This window comes from Gavia stellata, chromosome 13 (genome assembly GCF_030936135.1).
Source record: "Gavia stellata isolate bGavSte3 chromosome 13, bGavSte3.hap2, whole genome shotgun sequence".
NCBI classification, from domain to species: domain Eukaryota; kingdom Metazoa; phylum Chordata; class Aves; order Gaviiformes; family Gaviidae; genus Gavia; species Gavia stellata.
Window position 1 is genome coordinate 9,693,275 of NC_082606.1, and position 13,018 is coordinate 9,706,292.

Here is a 13,018-nt window from a genome sequence, read left to right on the forward strand (position 1 = left end):
ACCTTCAGCATGCCAGCCTCAGGTTTGCAGCTTCTAGTTTCCTGAGGTCACATACAAAGCAACTTGTCTTTTTGTAAAATAGCATTCAGATAAATTCAGATCTGTATTATGATACAAGTAAACAAACCACATGATTAAGCCAACTTGAAAATCTGAGGAGTGTGGATCCTATTTCTGGGATCTCCCCCATGCGGACTACATTGATGCCCTGTTAAGCCTGGCTCTGGGATGCTGGTGCCCAAAAGTATCTAATTGTCTTTACTTTTCTCATGCTTGAGTAACTGAGAAAAGCTTGTAGTCTAAGCAACTGAATGCAGATGCAAGAAAAGGTATTTGTCTTTTTAGGGCAGTGTATCCTACACCAACGTCTGCTCTTGGTCTTTTTTGTGGGAAGGAGGTGGTGAGATTGTTTCTCGAGCTGGATTCTGTCAGTTGGGTCCCGTGGGCTGTGATTGAGGACCCTCCTCTTGTTGGGAGAAGGTAGGGGTGCACTGAGTGAAGTGCAGAAGTGCTCAGTGAGAGCGGAAATGCACACGTGGTACTCTGTAGCTTGAGCAGTCTCCGAAACTCACTAATGTTGAATGTCACTGAAGCTAAGTAATTGATAGAAGATAAATTGGACCCTGTTTTGGAATGTAAGACAAGGGTGGATATTTTAGGATATTTGTGATATATAAAAGCATTAGCAAATAGCTCTTCTTAATTTGATGCCAACATAGTTTTATACTTATTTTTTCTTAAATCTGGTCAGTTCTATAGCTGTCATAAAACATATTGGTAACGTTATGTGCCTTAAAGCCTGATCATGACTAAGAGTTTTGAAAGCTTAGGACACCTACTAGTGGGCAGTACGGGGTGAGGTTGGTAGTTAGGTCTTTGTTATCTGAACTATTAGATTTCCTAGTAGACTATTTTCTTTGAGGTGAAGGTGGAAGACAGACTTGAGATTTGGCTGGAATTGTCTTGGCCAATTGACTGTTTTGTCAGTAAGTGGATGTTGTAGATGTTCATTTCAGTCCCCTGGCAATCACTTCTAACTATAGAGGGTGGGAGAAACTTGCTTGCTTTTTTTTTTAAATTTTTTAGGGGGTTGTTTTCAGCTTTACCTTGTCAGCCAGTCATCTTTGCCTCATGATTAGCATGCAGTTCTCTCTGTTAGCCTTACAAACCCCTCCAGCTGGTATTGGTTAGGGAGTCCATCCCTGTGGTTATATCGGAGACCAATGGTAAAGCAAACTTTCTGAGTGCTTCCTACGTGTCTCCTTTTGCAAGCACTTTCAATCATATGTGGAATTCAGGAAGGCCCCAGGAACAACATCTGCTGCTTCACCCATTGTTCTTGGTATCTGTTTAACTCCTTAACCACTTAGGTTGGATGAGCTTTCCTCAGAAGCGTCTCTGCCATTGCCCACAAACAGTCCTTCATCTGCAAAGCTTTTTGCTTTCCAGAGAAACAGTGCTCATTTGTCTGATTCCTCTGACATGGTCACAGCTGTTGGGATTTTTTTCTCCGCTCTTGAATTCAGTAGCTTATCAGATGAGCCATGTAAGACTCCACACAGCTATATTAATTAACGGGAGGAGTGCAATCACTTATGTCACTCCTGTGAGGCTGTAATTTGAATAATGCGTAACTGAAATAGTTTCTTGGTTTTTAAAAATCTCATACCCTGCTGACGGGTCATTTCAGAAATCCCAGTATTTTGAGCGTGGCCTTTCTGTGCTGTAAAATAAAAATTGATGCAAGAGTTCTTTATTCTTGCCTTTTTCCTGAGTTCTTTACTGCTTTATTAATCTGTTCTGATAAATTTGATACCCTTTTCATTCTTCCCAGGAAATAAAATTATTGTCAGAATCTATTTCCCACCCTGTGATGAATGCCAAGACAGCATTAGGTGAAAACTCGCTCGGTCCGTATGCATTTGTCTGAGTGTTTAATGCAGCTCGCTTGAACAGCTAGTGAGATGTAAATGGCAACCCATTCCTTGTGTCCTAACAGATCATGCCCATGTGCACCAAAAATTGTTATGCTGTTCAGAGCGTGTTCTCGCAAAGGTCCTTGCCTGCTCTGTAGAAAAGACAGCTAAGAGTTGTCTGCTGAAAAACATGGGAGCTGCTGATAGAAACTGCTCCCAGATTCTCTCCTTCCTGTGAGCAATTAGGAGCAGAAGTAGTCACTGGGCTGTATGAATTGTGGCAATAGCAGCTTGCTCTTACCATTGCCCTAGGAGAAGATCTTCATGTGTGCGCTATGCAGTACATGCATACTGCATCCAATCTGATACAAGTGTATCGCAAGGCTTGCTGGGGAAAATGGTGACTGCCACTGCCAGAACGATTCGGAATTTGGGAAAGAAGGCTGGCAGGAACAGTTGTATGCTAGGCTAACAATCCTGTCCTGTGGGATTAAGCACCCTAACTCAAATAAAAATCCCACTCCTTTACAATGCTCAGAAACAAAATTAAATGAATTTAAAAAAAAAACAAACCCTCATGTTGACTCATCTAGTTTTTTGGATTCTGTGTCTACCATCATGTGTGGATACAATGGTGGTAAGACTTTAAAAGGGGTAAAGGTGGAATAAATTTGCTGCTGAAACTTACATGTTTCTATCGGACAAAGTAACTGCATTACTTAGTCTATAGTTTTCAGTGTAAATTCAAAATTATGCCAATAATTACTTTAGCTTTATAAATTCAAAATAGACCTGAAAAATGAATGCATCTTGAATATGTTATTTTGTATTTTAGGAGAACACACGAATTGTCAGGGTGAAGGTTATAGCTGGAATTGGCCTGGCCAAGAAGGATATCTTAGGAGCCAGGTAAGAATATTATGTCATTAACATATTAAGGGACAGCTGCTTCTTTATTTTCTTTCAACAGCTTTTTAGATATTAGTAAATCCGGCTGTGCCTCTTCCCAAAAAAATCAGAACTGTTTTAACTGGTAACCTTACAAAATCATCACAGACTATGTAAACATGAAGATACCTGTTTTCTTGCCCAAGAGTCACTTGGACAGATCTTACGTATTGGCAAAACAACGCGTGGGAAGGTTTAATTCTCTGCATGGTAAAATAGTTCTGCAATGGAGGACAGATACAGGTATATATTTTACCTCAGGTAGACTGCAGCTGAAATAACAAGAGTTCAGTTATAATCAAAATTGTCTCATCTGTGCTTTAAAGACTTGGAGTGAACACAACACTAAATACTGGTAGCAGCAAGACTATTTCAACTCAAATTACATGCAGTGCAACAGCATCCACCAATTCTATACATGTGGTAAATCCATGCCAGTAGCTGCAGGCTCTGGGTATGTACAGATTTAAAAGTTAACAATCTGTATAAGGGAAGAAACAATCAAAGTGGCTTAAAATTTACCACAGGAAAGATCAGACTTGGTAACTGAAATGCTTTGTAGGTTCTTGTAGAATTGACAAGTGGCAGCATGCAGCTAGTCCTTCTTCTGGCCCGTGTACAGAGGGTCTAGAAAAGTACTGATGGCTTTAGTACTAGTTCTGCTGTCAGCTGTTTTGGCATGTGTACAGGAATGCTGTTATTTTAGCACTAGCAAAATTGTTATGTGTGACATCAGTTTAGCATTAGAAAAATTTCTCTTGCGCCAGACAGTTTCTCTTCAATTCTTTTTTTCACGTGCAATTTTTTTACTTTGAACAAAAATAGGGCAGCTTTTCTCATCATAACTTAAATATGTGAAAACTGTATGCTCTTTTGCTGTATGGCAGACAGTCTTGGTCAGCTTTTGTTACTAGTTGGTTTGAGCAATTGAATGCTTTCACTCTGTTCATGAAAAGTAGATATTCATACAATCTGTTGTTTATCTCGTGCCACAGGAAGGAGGAAAAAAAAATCTGAGGCAGTAGGCCATTTTAAGCAACCGTTTTAGGACACCTTCATTAACAGAAAAATTCAGGTTAAACTCAAACTCTGAAACTGGTAGAACATTTAGTAAAAATAGTGCGTGTTCAAGGAATTACCTCAAATTCCAGGTGTTTTAAATTGTTAAAAACAAGATATTTAATACTTCAAGCTTTCTCAATCACAACTGATTTTTTTTCATCTGTGTCTTGTTGAAATGCATGAGGATTTATCAAATCTGTTTTCATGAAATAAGAACTGTGAAAGAGGAGAGAAAATCAAATTGTAGTGATACAGTATACAAAATGGCATAACTGGTATGGTCATAATCAGTAACAATGCTTAGATTAGTTTTACCTCTATAGCTATTAAGAAAATTATTGTAAGTACAAATGTGTATGGTGTTCATAAAGTAATTGTAACTCCTAGTTTCATAGCTTCTATTAATTTAAGCCTTTTAAAACTTAACTGCTAATACTGCTGACAAAAAAGGATATATAGCAGCATGCTTATCTTTTTCTTTCCCCCTCCCAGTGACCCGTATGTGAAAGTGACAGTGTATGATCCAGTGAATGGAGTCCTTACCAGTATTCAGACAAAAACTATTAAAAAGGTTAGCTGTCTTATCTTTGTGGGTGTGGTGGTTTTGTTTGTTTTTTTTGATCAGACTCTAGAGAAAAAGTTAATACTACAGGAAATATGAGAATTAATATGTCATCTGAGTGAACGGACATGGGGAAAGGAATGTTCCATGACCTACTTTGTTTCTCTGTTCATGGCACTATTTTGGTATTTTCCTTCAATAATTTTAGTGAAGGTAGAGAAACACTAAGGAATATAAGGTGAGTATTGATTCAAAACTACATAATTCATGGAAATACTGGATTGTTCTGACTTTCTGAGATCTTTAGTGATATAAGAATCTCTCTTTCTTGCTGTATAACTTTTTTATATTTTTTACATTTGAAACACAGATTCAATTTGCTGTGTTTGAGCATCAAATTGCACGGTTCACCTGAATCATGATACTACTTGTTTCTCTAGAATATGTGAAGGAAAAAGTCAGTGTTAGTACTGGTAACTTACGTTAGATCAACTGAAAATGAAAAATTTTATACGAGAGGGAAAGTACTCTTCCAAATCATTGTTCTCAGATACTGGCTGTGATTTACGTTATGAGATCACTCATGCATTTTCCCTTCATGTTGATAGTTGTTAGTTTAGCTGTGATGAGAGTTCAAAGCATCTCTAGTGTTTTGAAAAATAGCTACAATTGAAAGATGCTTTTAGTTGAGCAGGTTATATTGTGTTTGGCCCACCTGTGCCTGGTCTGTCTAGATTTTGTTGTTGAGAGATTTGGCATTTGCTAACAGTTCATAATTTCAGGATTAACATATGTTTGCGTGTAAGCAATGTGGATAGTGGACTGAGGAGAAGGCAGTGATTATTACTGCAGACATACCATAAATTAACTGATTTGGACTATATAATGGGCCCTTCTCTGCATCCATGGCATTAGCGAAAATCTGAGAATACTTGCGTAAGTTGTGTCCATTCTGCACTGTATTAAATAGCGTAAGACTCCTATATCTGCAACAACAAGGTTAAAGCTTTTGTACTTTCTTTTAAGTGGATTGTTACATGGGACAAAACAGATGTAAAACAACAAAAAAGACACTGATATAGAATTGTCACTATAACGAATGTTGTCTTCCTTTTTTTTCCTTCCCCCCTCTTTCCCCGCCCCCCCCCCCCCAGTCCTTAAACCCAAAGTGGAACGAAGAACTCTTATTTAGAGTAAGTGTTTTTTATAGCCTTATTACCTATGTTGGATATTACATTAACACATTATGAAAAATGTTTTCTCACTACTTCAGCTTAAAATCAGAAATATGTCTATAATTAATGTTCAAAAAGGCTCACAAACTGCTTTCCTTAGAAATACATTTGTTACCATTGTTATTTGTGCCAGAGTTAAATTTTAACTCTTGATTTCATCTTCTTTATTCCATGAATGTTTGAAAAACATGAACATGGATTTAAGACCGTTTGGGATAGCACCAGTCTTGGCTCATTGGTTCTGATAGAATGTGTTGCATAGTGAAATGGCAGCAAGGTGTAGATTTGCTGTTTAATTTAGGTCTTATGTATTTATTTCCTCCTGCATAAACATAGAGATTTTGCTGAAGAAAAATGCTGGAATTCAGCATATATTTTAACTATTAACGTATTTCTTTTTCCTAGGTTAATCCTCAGAAACACAGACTCCTTTTTGAAGTATTTGATGAAAACCGTTTGGTAGGTCCTTTTGTGTTAATATTGCAGTGTATTAAAGACTTGAATGAAAGTAAGTTCATCTGGATTCAACGTGGATAAAAAAAACCCCACCAAACAATCTTAACTTCTATAATGAAACCTAAAGCTAAAGGCAGACCTGATTCATTATCTGACTTTACCATACTTTGTGATGCTCTGAAGCAGCGATATTATTATTCTTAATTTCTGATGTGCTTTAACTCACAAAAACGTTGTTCTTTTATAGTGCTCTTCAAATGATATGGCCAAATTCTTTGGTGATATTGAAAGCTCCACAATGAATGTTTGTTTTTCCTGCAAACAAAGTAGTATTGGCAACGTAGCTATCCCTGTACATGGTGTGAAAAGCTTCTTCAATGTGTGAGGAGTAGCTTGAAAGAAAGCGTGTGTGCATTTTCTTTGGAAATCTTAACAAGTGGACGGTGATCTTGTAGATAGGTGTTACTCTCTGAATGGCAGGTCATAAGTAAGATAGGGATAGCTTGTGCATTTATTTTCTAGTGAAATCAAAACTCCTCCTCTGACTATGCTCTCATTTTACGTGTGAAGATGTCTACTTGCCTATCTTTCTGTTTGTACGTTTTATTGCAAGTGAGTAAGGCTGGTAGCAGTACAATCATGACACTTGCATCCTAGGGCCACTTCACAGATGTTCCTTCTCACTGGAATATATACCTTTTCCTTCTGCAATAGTTTGAAACTAACAGGAGGGATTGAGTGCTTTTTAGTTTGTATTCCAAACACAGTTTCATTCTGATACCTGTTATAAAGTATCTCTTTGTGCTTGAGTAGTGTGTTGGCTATGAAAAACGTACTGTTTTTTATTAATGCTTTCTGCATTTATTCAGTAATCCATTGTATCTTTTATGGGGGTGCTGCTCAGCTAAAGCTGGAAAGAGTGAAAATGTATGTAAATGTAAGTACAAACTGTCTAGAATTAGATTTTAAAAAGAGGCTTGTTTCTTGGTTATAGGCATCACATAGTCCCCAAACCATTTACTTCTCGACTGGTGGTATTACGTGTCTCAAGTATTTCAAATATGGTGTGTTTTTTATTTTTTTAAAAGCAGTTTTAAAGGGAATCACCAGCATTTCTGGCTTACATGGCAGGTTAAATATAATTTTTTAGGATGCTCAGATGTTCATCTCAACATGATGTTATGGGCTACAGTGTATTCTTCATGAAGTCAAAGTACTTTGTCCGTTAGTCATTGGAACATTACTGCCACCCCTTGGAAGCCAGGAGGCATGATTAGAAAGTCAGATTCCTGATTTTTTTGGGAGGAGCCCAATGCTTTCTTTGTGGCTTCTACCAAGAGAATTCCTTAGCATTCTTTCTGTACTCTAGATTAGAGAAGTTGTTTGACCTGTTTACTTATGGGAGAGGAACCAGTAAAACATTTTATTGGCGTCAACTTGGAAATGGTACTTTGTTTCCTATGTACGATTATATTTAGAGATCAAAGCATCATGACCTCATCAGTCACTATATAGTTCAACAATAACCCCAGTATTTTTCATCTTTTCCAACTCCTCATTTGGTGAATGGAAAAGACTGTCTCCCTATTTCTCTTCAGCTTGCTCTCAGAAACAGCTGCATATCCTAGTGAAAGAAGGTGTTTAATCTTCCATTATTTTAGTGGGCTTCAGTGTTAATCAGCTTTTCTTTCTTCTACCGATTGAATGACTGTTTAAACTCTAAATGTGAGCAAGCTGATAAAACTGAAATTCTCTTACATTTGTGAGACCATCCTCCCAACAGATAATTTCCCCTTTATAAAAAATGGTCCCAAGTGCTTTTACTCCCTGCAACTTTTGGGGATAAACTGAAGCCTGAAATCTCTGCTTTTTGCTTTTAAGAAATGTTGCTTTCTTGAAAACCAGGCTCAGAACTTACCTCCTTGAATGTTAGGCTTAAAGTCAAAGTCCTGCTGCATTGTTTATATCGCCAACAACTGGAGTTTTAAAATGTTTCTGTAATAGCTTTAAAACTTTTCAAAGAGCACCTGTCTTGGATTTGGTAAGGGAACACTAAATCTAGTTCGTTCTGTTGACTTGTTGCAAACCATTAGTAGAATAAAGGGCTTGAGCAGTTTGTGGGGTCCTCGATTATGGTTGTCTTGAAAAACACATTAGAAAAATCTGTCAAGGAGGACAGTGAGATCACTTATGAGGTGGGCCATTGAAGGGACTAGATGACTTTTTGCTATCTCTTCCTGTCTTACAATAACTTGTCACAATTATGTATATTTCAAACTAAATGCCAAAATCTGTTATTAATACTGAAGAAGTTAATGATGTTAAGATTTTAATGGAGCTATTGGTACTTCTAAAAAATTATTATTTTCTGTTTATTTTTATGTCAACCCTAATTCAGCAAGACAGAATTTTGCATTTTAAAAGATGTTTTGTGTTGACTAAGGAAGCTGTAGTTGACTGGCTATACCTATACAGTTATACCTAAGGAAGAGCAACATGTTGAGAAATTTCACTTAAATCTTAAGCCTGAGTTACCAAAATATGTCAGCTTATCATTTTCTTAGAGGTTTCTTTAGTAAAATTGGAAAAACTTCAGATCATCTGTTGGGGGAGAAAGTGTTGCTTTCTTTTACTAAAAGCAGTATCTCTAATAAAGCGATTGCAATTTGTGTATCACGGTAACATGTTGCAAACTGCGGTACTAATAAATTTGTTGATGGGGAAGGAGAAAAGGAGCTTTAAGAAATGGATTTTTTACTCTTCACTCACATATCTGAGGGTGGGTTTTTTTGGTGGTGGTGGTGTGTGGGTTGTTGTGTGGGGTTTTTTTTTTTGTTTTTTTTATATATTGAGTGAAGTTCAAATGTAACTTTTTGAAACTGTGACCAGAAGAATCTTTTATGGTATTTTTCTTTCCTCTTTTCCCTCCCGTCCCGGTCCCCCTCCAACATATAACATTAGAAGAAGTCCAGTTGGTAAAGCATAACGAAATAAATGAACTGTTGTATTTGTTGGCTTTTTATAAATAAGCTAGTATTCATTTATTGCTGCATTCTAATCATGGGATTCAGGTAACGGAGGTTAAATAAGCCCTGGAGTATAATTAGAAGACAAATTTGTTGCTTGCAAACAGGGTACTGTGAATTTGATTCTTAGCTCTTTTTTGGGAAGGGGGTATAAATGTTAATTTTACTACCTTCTAGCTTAAAATACAGTAAAGGTTAAATAAATATGGAGCAGAAGAAAAAAAAATCTACTAGTATGACCTATAAAAGTATAAATGGCCCAGTGTTCTCTTCTGTTTGCACTTTTTCAGCAGCACTAAGTAATTTCATGTTAGTGTGGTAGCGTTTAGTACTGCATCATATATGGCTTCTGTATTCAAAAGTACATTCATAGCCAAATGTTTGGGTTTTTTTTAAAAATAAAAACCACAACAAAAACCTCCACTTAACAGCAAGATTGAAGATTGTCTTTTTTCAAAAGTCCCACTAGGTGCCAGCAAAGGACCTTTTCAGATGATATAAACCAGTGAAACATTTTGTAGGAATTCTCAATCCCATTACTCTGTAAGAGTTGACAGTATAATAACTTCTTGACATGCTGATAATTCTATCTAAGAAATAAATTAGTAATTAGATATGAATGTATGAGACAGTTTGTATATAATTACACAGAATAGCTTTCTTCTGTAATTGTGGTTGGTAATCATATTTATCTCTGTGTATACTTAGCTCAGTGTTCTAAAGTTTGCGTAGCTGGTCATATATTTGCATGCCATATTGAACTCTAATGAATGTCTGCTTATTGTGGGCTTCCAGCAAACGAGGTGAGGTAGTTCAGTTTGTAAGAATAGTTTGTTTCTTTATGCCTTTACCAGCTGTAATTTGGAAAGGTTAAAATACAAAATAAAAGGTTAACATGGTCGGCTGAAAATAAATGTCAGATTATTAATCAGAACAATTTGTTGTGGTTCTAATTCAGTTGCACCTCACTGAAAATTATTAATTAATTGGCAGGAGAGGTTTCTACTATGTGCAAATCTTTAGAAAGTGTGATTGCTTAACAGTGTGTAGATTGTGAGATAATGCCAGATTTCTTTCAAGTTTTATTTAAATAGTGCAGAAAGACTTTTTTTAAGGGGGAGGAGGCTTCTTTCACTGGTTTATGCATAATTCAGACCTCAGCAGTTTGCTAGCATGGTTACTATTTAGAAATTCAATCCTAGACTTGATACTCAATTATATGGGACTTCATTCCTACCAACTTCCTGTAATTCTAAACCTATGGGTAAAAATATTAGTAGTCATACGCTGCTGAGGAAAGTACGGACACATTGACTCAGCTAGTGCAGCTGCAGAAGAGTTGCTGTTTTAAACTTGGAAGTACTGGAAGTTTATTATTGTATTCATTTATGCAAATTACAGAAGGTATAACTGAAACAAGGTCAGTAGTGTTTGTCAGTGTGTTGCAGCTGAGGTTGTTGGAATGTAAGTGCTTTGTAAATGAATGCTTTCTGACTGCAAGCAATCAAAGACGGTCCAGAAACTGCAGTTCAACGAATGGCTGACTTATTTCAAGAGGTACCGTTTTTTTCTAACACTAGTATCTTGTAGAAATTAGGACAAAGACTGCAACTTTTATGAGCTTTTACTATTGTGATGTACTAGCTCTAGGTTCTGTGCAGCTGCCTGTAGCCTTTCTGCTGAAGGATCTCTGTGGTTTGCATTTGCTAACATACATGGAAATGAGAACAAATGGCACGACGGTTAAGATTGCATTTTGCTGCCCAAAGAAGCAACACAGATCCATTATCGGAAACCTCTGAAGATGTTCTGGATAGTAGCAATTGCATGTACTTCAAAAAGTCACAGAATTCTGCACCTAATGTTACACAAATGAAACTGACTCCTAGACAAGTTGCTTGTACACCTGTAATGCAGCAAGTAATTAATCAAGAGGAAAATGCAACTATTTCTTCATTGCAAATGAAAAAGAGCACCTCACTGCACATTTCTCTACAGTCTAGAAAGTATAGTGGATGTTTTCGGTCTGGTGATGCTGTAGCTGCTGGTGAAGACACTTCATTCATTGGTATTGGTAATGAAGGAAATTGTAGCGCTAGAATTGTGGTTGATCATCGATCTAATGATGGCCTTCTGAGCAATACTGCTCTGTGCAGTGGCAGTCTTGGCAGTATTGCAGCCAGTGACAGTGGATCGTTCAGCAGTGCTGGCAGTGACTACGGATCATGTGCAAGTACCACAAGTGATGGAGGTTCATATAGTAACAGTGTTATCAGTGACAGTGGTAGTGGCACTCTTTCAACAAGTGATGGTATGTTCTGCAGTAGTGTTGTACATGGTGATTCTTCATATAGAAGCACTGCAAACAAATGTAATCCCTATAGGAACAACTCATCTCAGGAAACTCTGTGTAGAAGTAATACTACTTTTGACCAAGATGCTTTGTCAGTGAGGAAGAAAACTAAAATTCCACTGCGACGTTGTTCATCGCTGGTTATTTTTCCTAGGAGTCCTTCCAGTACTCCTCCAGCTTCTCCAGTAAGCTCAGGTCAACTACCACATAGAGGCGCCTATCAAACATCCCATAAACTCATTATTTCTCCTAGTGAGTTGCCACAAAAAGAAGATCAAACCATTTCCAAGGGTTTCCTTTCAACAGCAGTCAATGGACTTCGACTGTCTAAAACAGTTTGCTCTTCTGGCGAAGTCAGAGACATTCGACCGCTTTACTTGAATACATCGTTACAGAACAAAAGTCAAATTTTGAATAGTTCTGAGCAGGCAACTTGTGAAGAAGTATCTGATGGCTTCTCATGTATTTCAGTTCATCTCACTCAAAGAGCATTTGCGTCGAGTAGTGAAATGGTTAATGGCTGCTGCAGTCCAGAGTTAAATCTGAACTCCAGTGCAAAATACCCTCATTTAAAACTGGCACGTAGCACATCTGCATGTTTACCCTCAAAAATAGATTCAGAATATCAGATTAATATAAATGAACTAGAAAGACCAAATGCACAGATGAGCAAAACCCACCATGTTTTGCAAAGAAGTGTTTCGTTGGAAGGGTCACGTCAAAAAGTTTCTTGCTGTTTATCCAGCCTTAAATACAAGTGTCATAGTCCAAGGACGTCTCAGTTGCACATACAGTTCAAACCTGGGAATGAAGGAAAAACAGACGGTGTTAAGAAAAGATATGGAACCTCTAAAAGGGAAATGTCTAGCACTTCTTTGTGGAGGCCCCATAAGGTGAGTGTTCTGGTTTATAGAAAAATTTGGCAGTATTTTACAGCTAAAATTTACCTGGAAAATAATAAAATTTACAATCAAGAGTTAAACACAATAACTTCGGAAGTTCCTAATGGTGTCAAACTGTCACCATTAGGAAGCTAATTTTTATATATCTGTAACATTTGGTTTCTAGATTTGTTTCTTAGAATGTGCTACATGCAGTAGCATAGGTGAATAGTCTTACAGTGAAATACCTGTATTGAGTATAGTATAAATAATTTCCTGTTTACGTGAACTCAAAGAGATTTTCTTGTCTAGTTATCTAGACATGGGAATTATTTAAACTTGAGATGAAGTTTTGTAGTTTTAAATACATAACTTTACTTCTCAATAAATTAATAGTAGTTACTAAAATTGTTCGTGTATAAAATGGGTAAAAAATTCGTGGATTATTGTAGAGTCTTCTAGGTTTATTTCATATGGGCTCTATTTTATAGAACAGTTTATGTAGAATTAAAGATAAGTAATATTTGAGCAGAGAAACTGTAAATACCATTTGTTTCTGTATACACCCTGAACCACAGG

The 13,018-nt window shown here is 36.9% G+C and overlaps 1 protein-coding gene across 1 annotated transcript in view; it reads left to right on the top strand.

Annotated features, from left to right (window-relative positions):
• The first annotated feature begins 10,936 nt into the window (after positions 1–10,936).
• Positions 10,937–13,018, top strand: part of NEDD4 (NEDD4 E3 ubiquitin protein ligase) — a 39,443-nt gene continuing 37,361 nt past the window's right edge. Inside the window, exon 1 of the mRNA XM_009814880.2 lies at positions 10,937–12,451. Within this exon, the coding sequence (XP_009813182.2) occupies positions 10,937–12,451 (1,515 nt within the window). The remainder of the gene's footprint in view (positions 12,452–13,018) is intronic.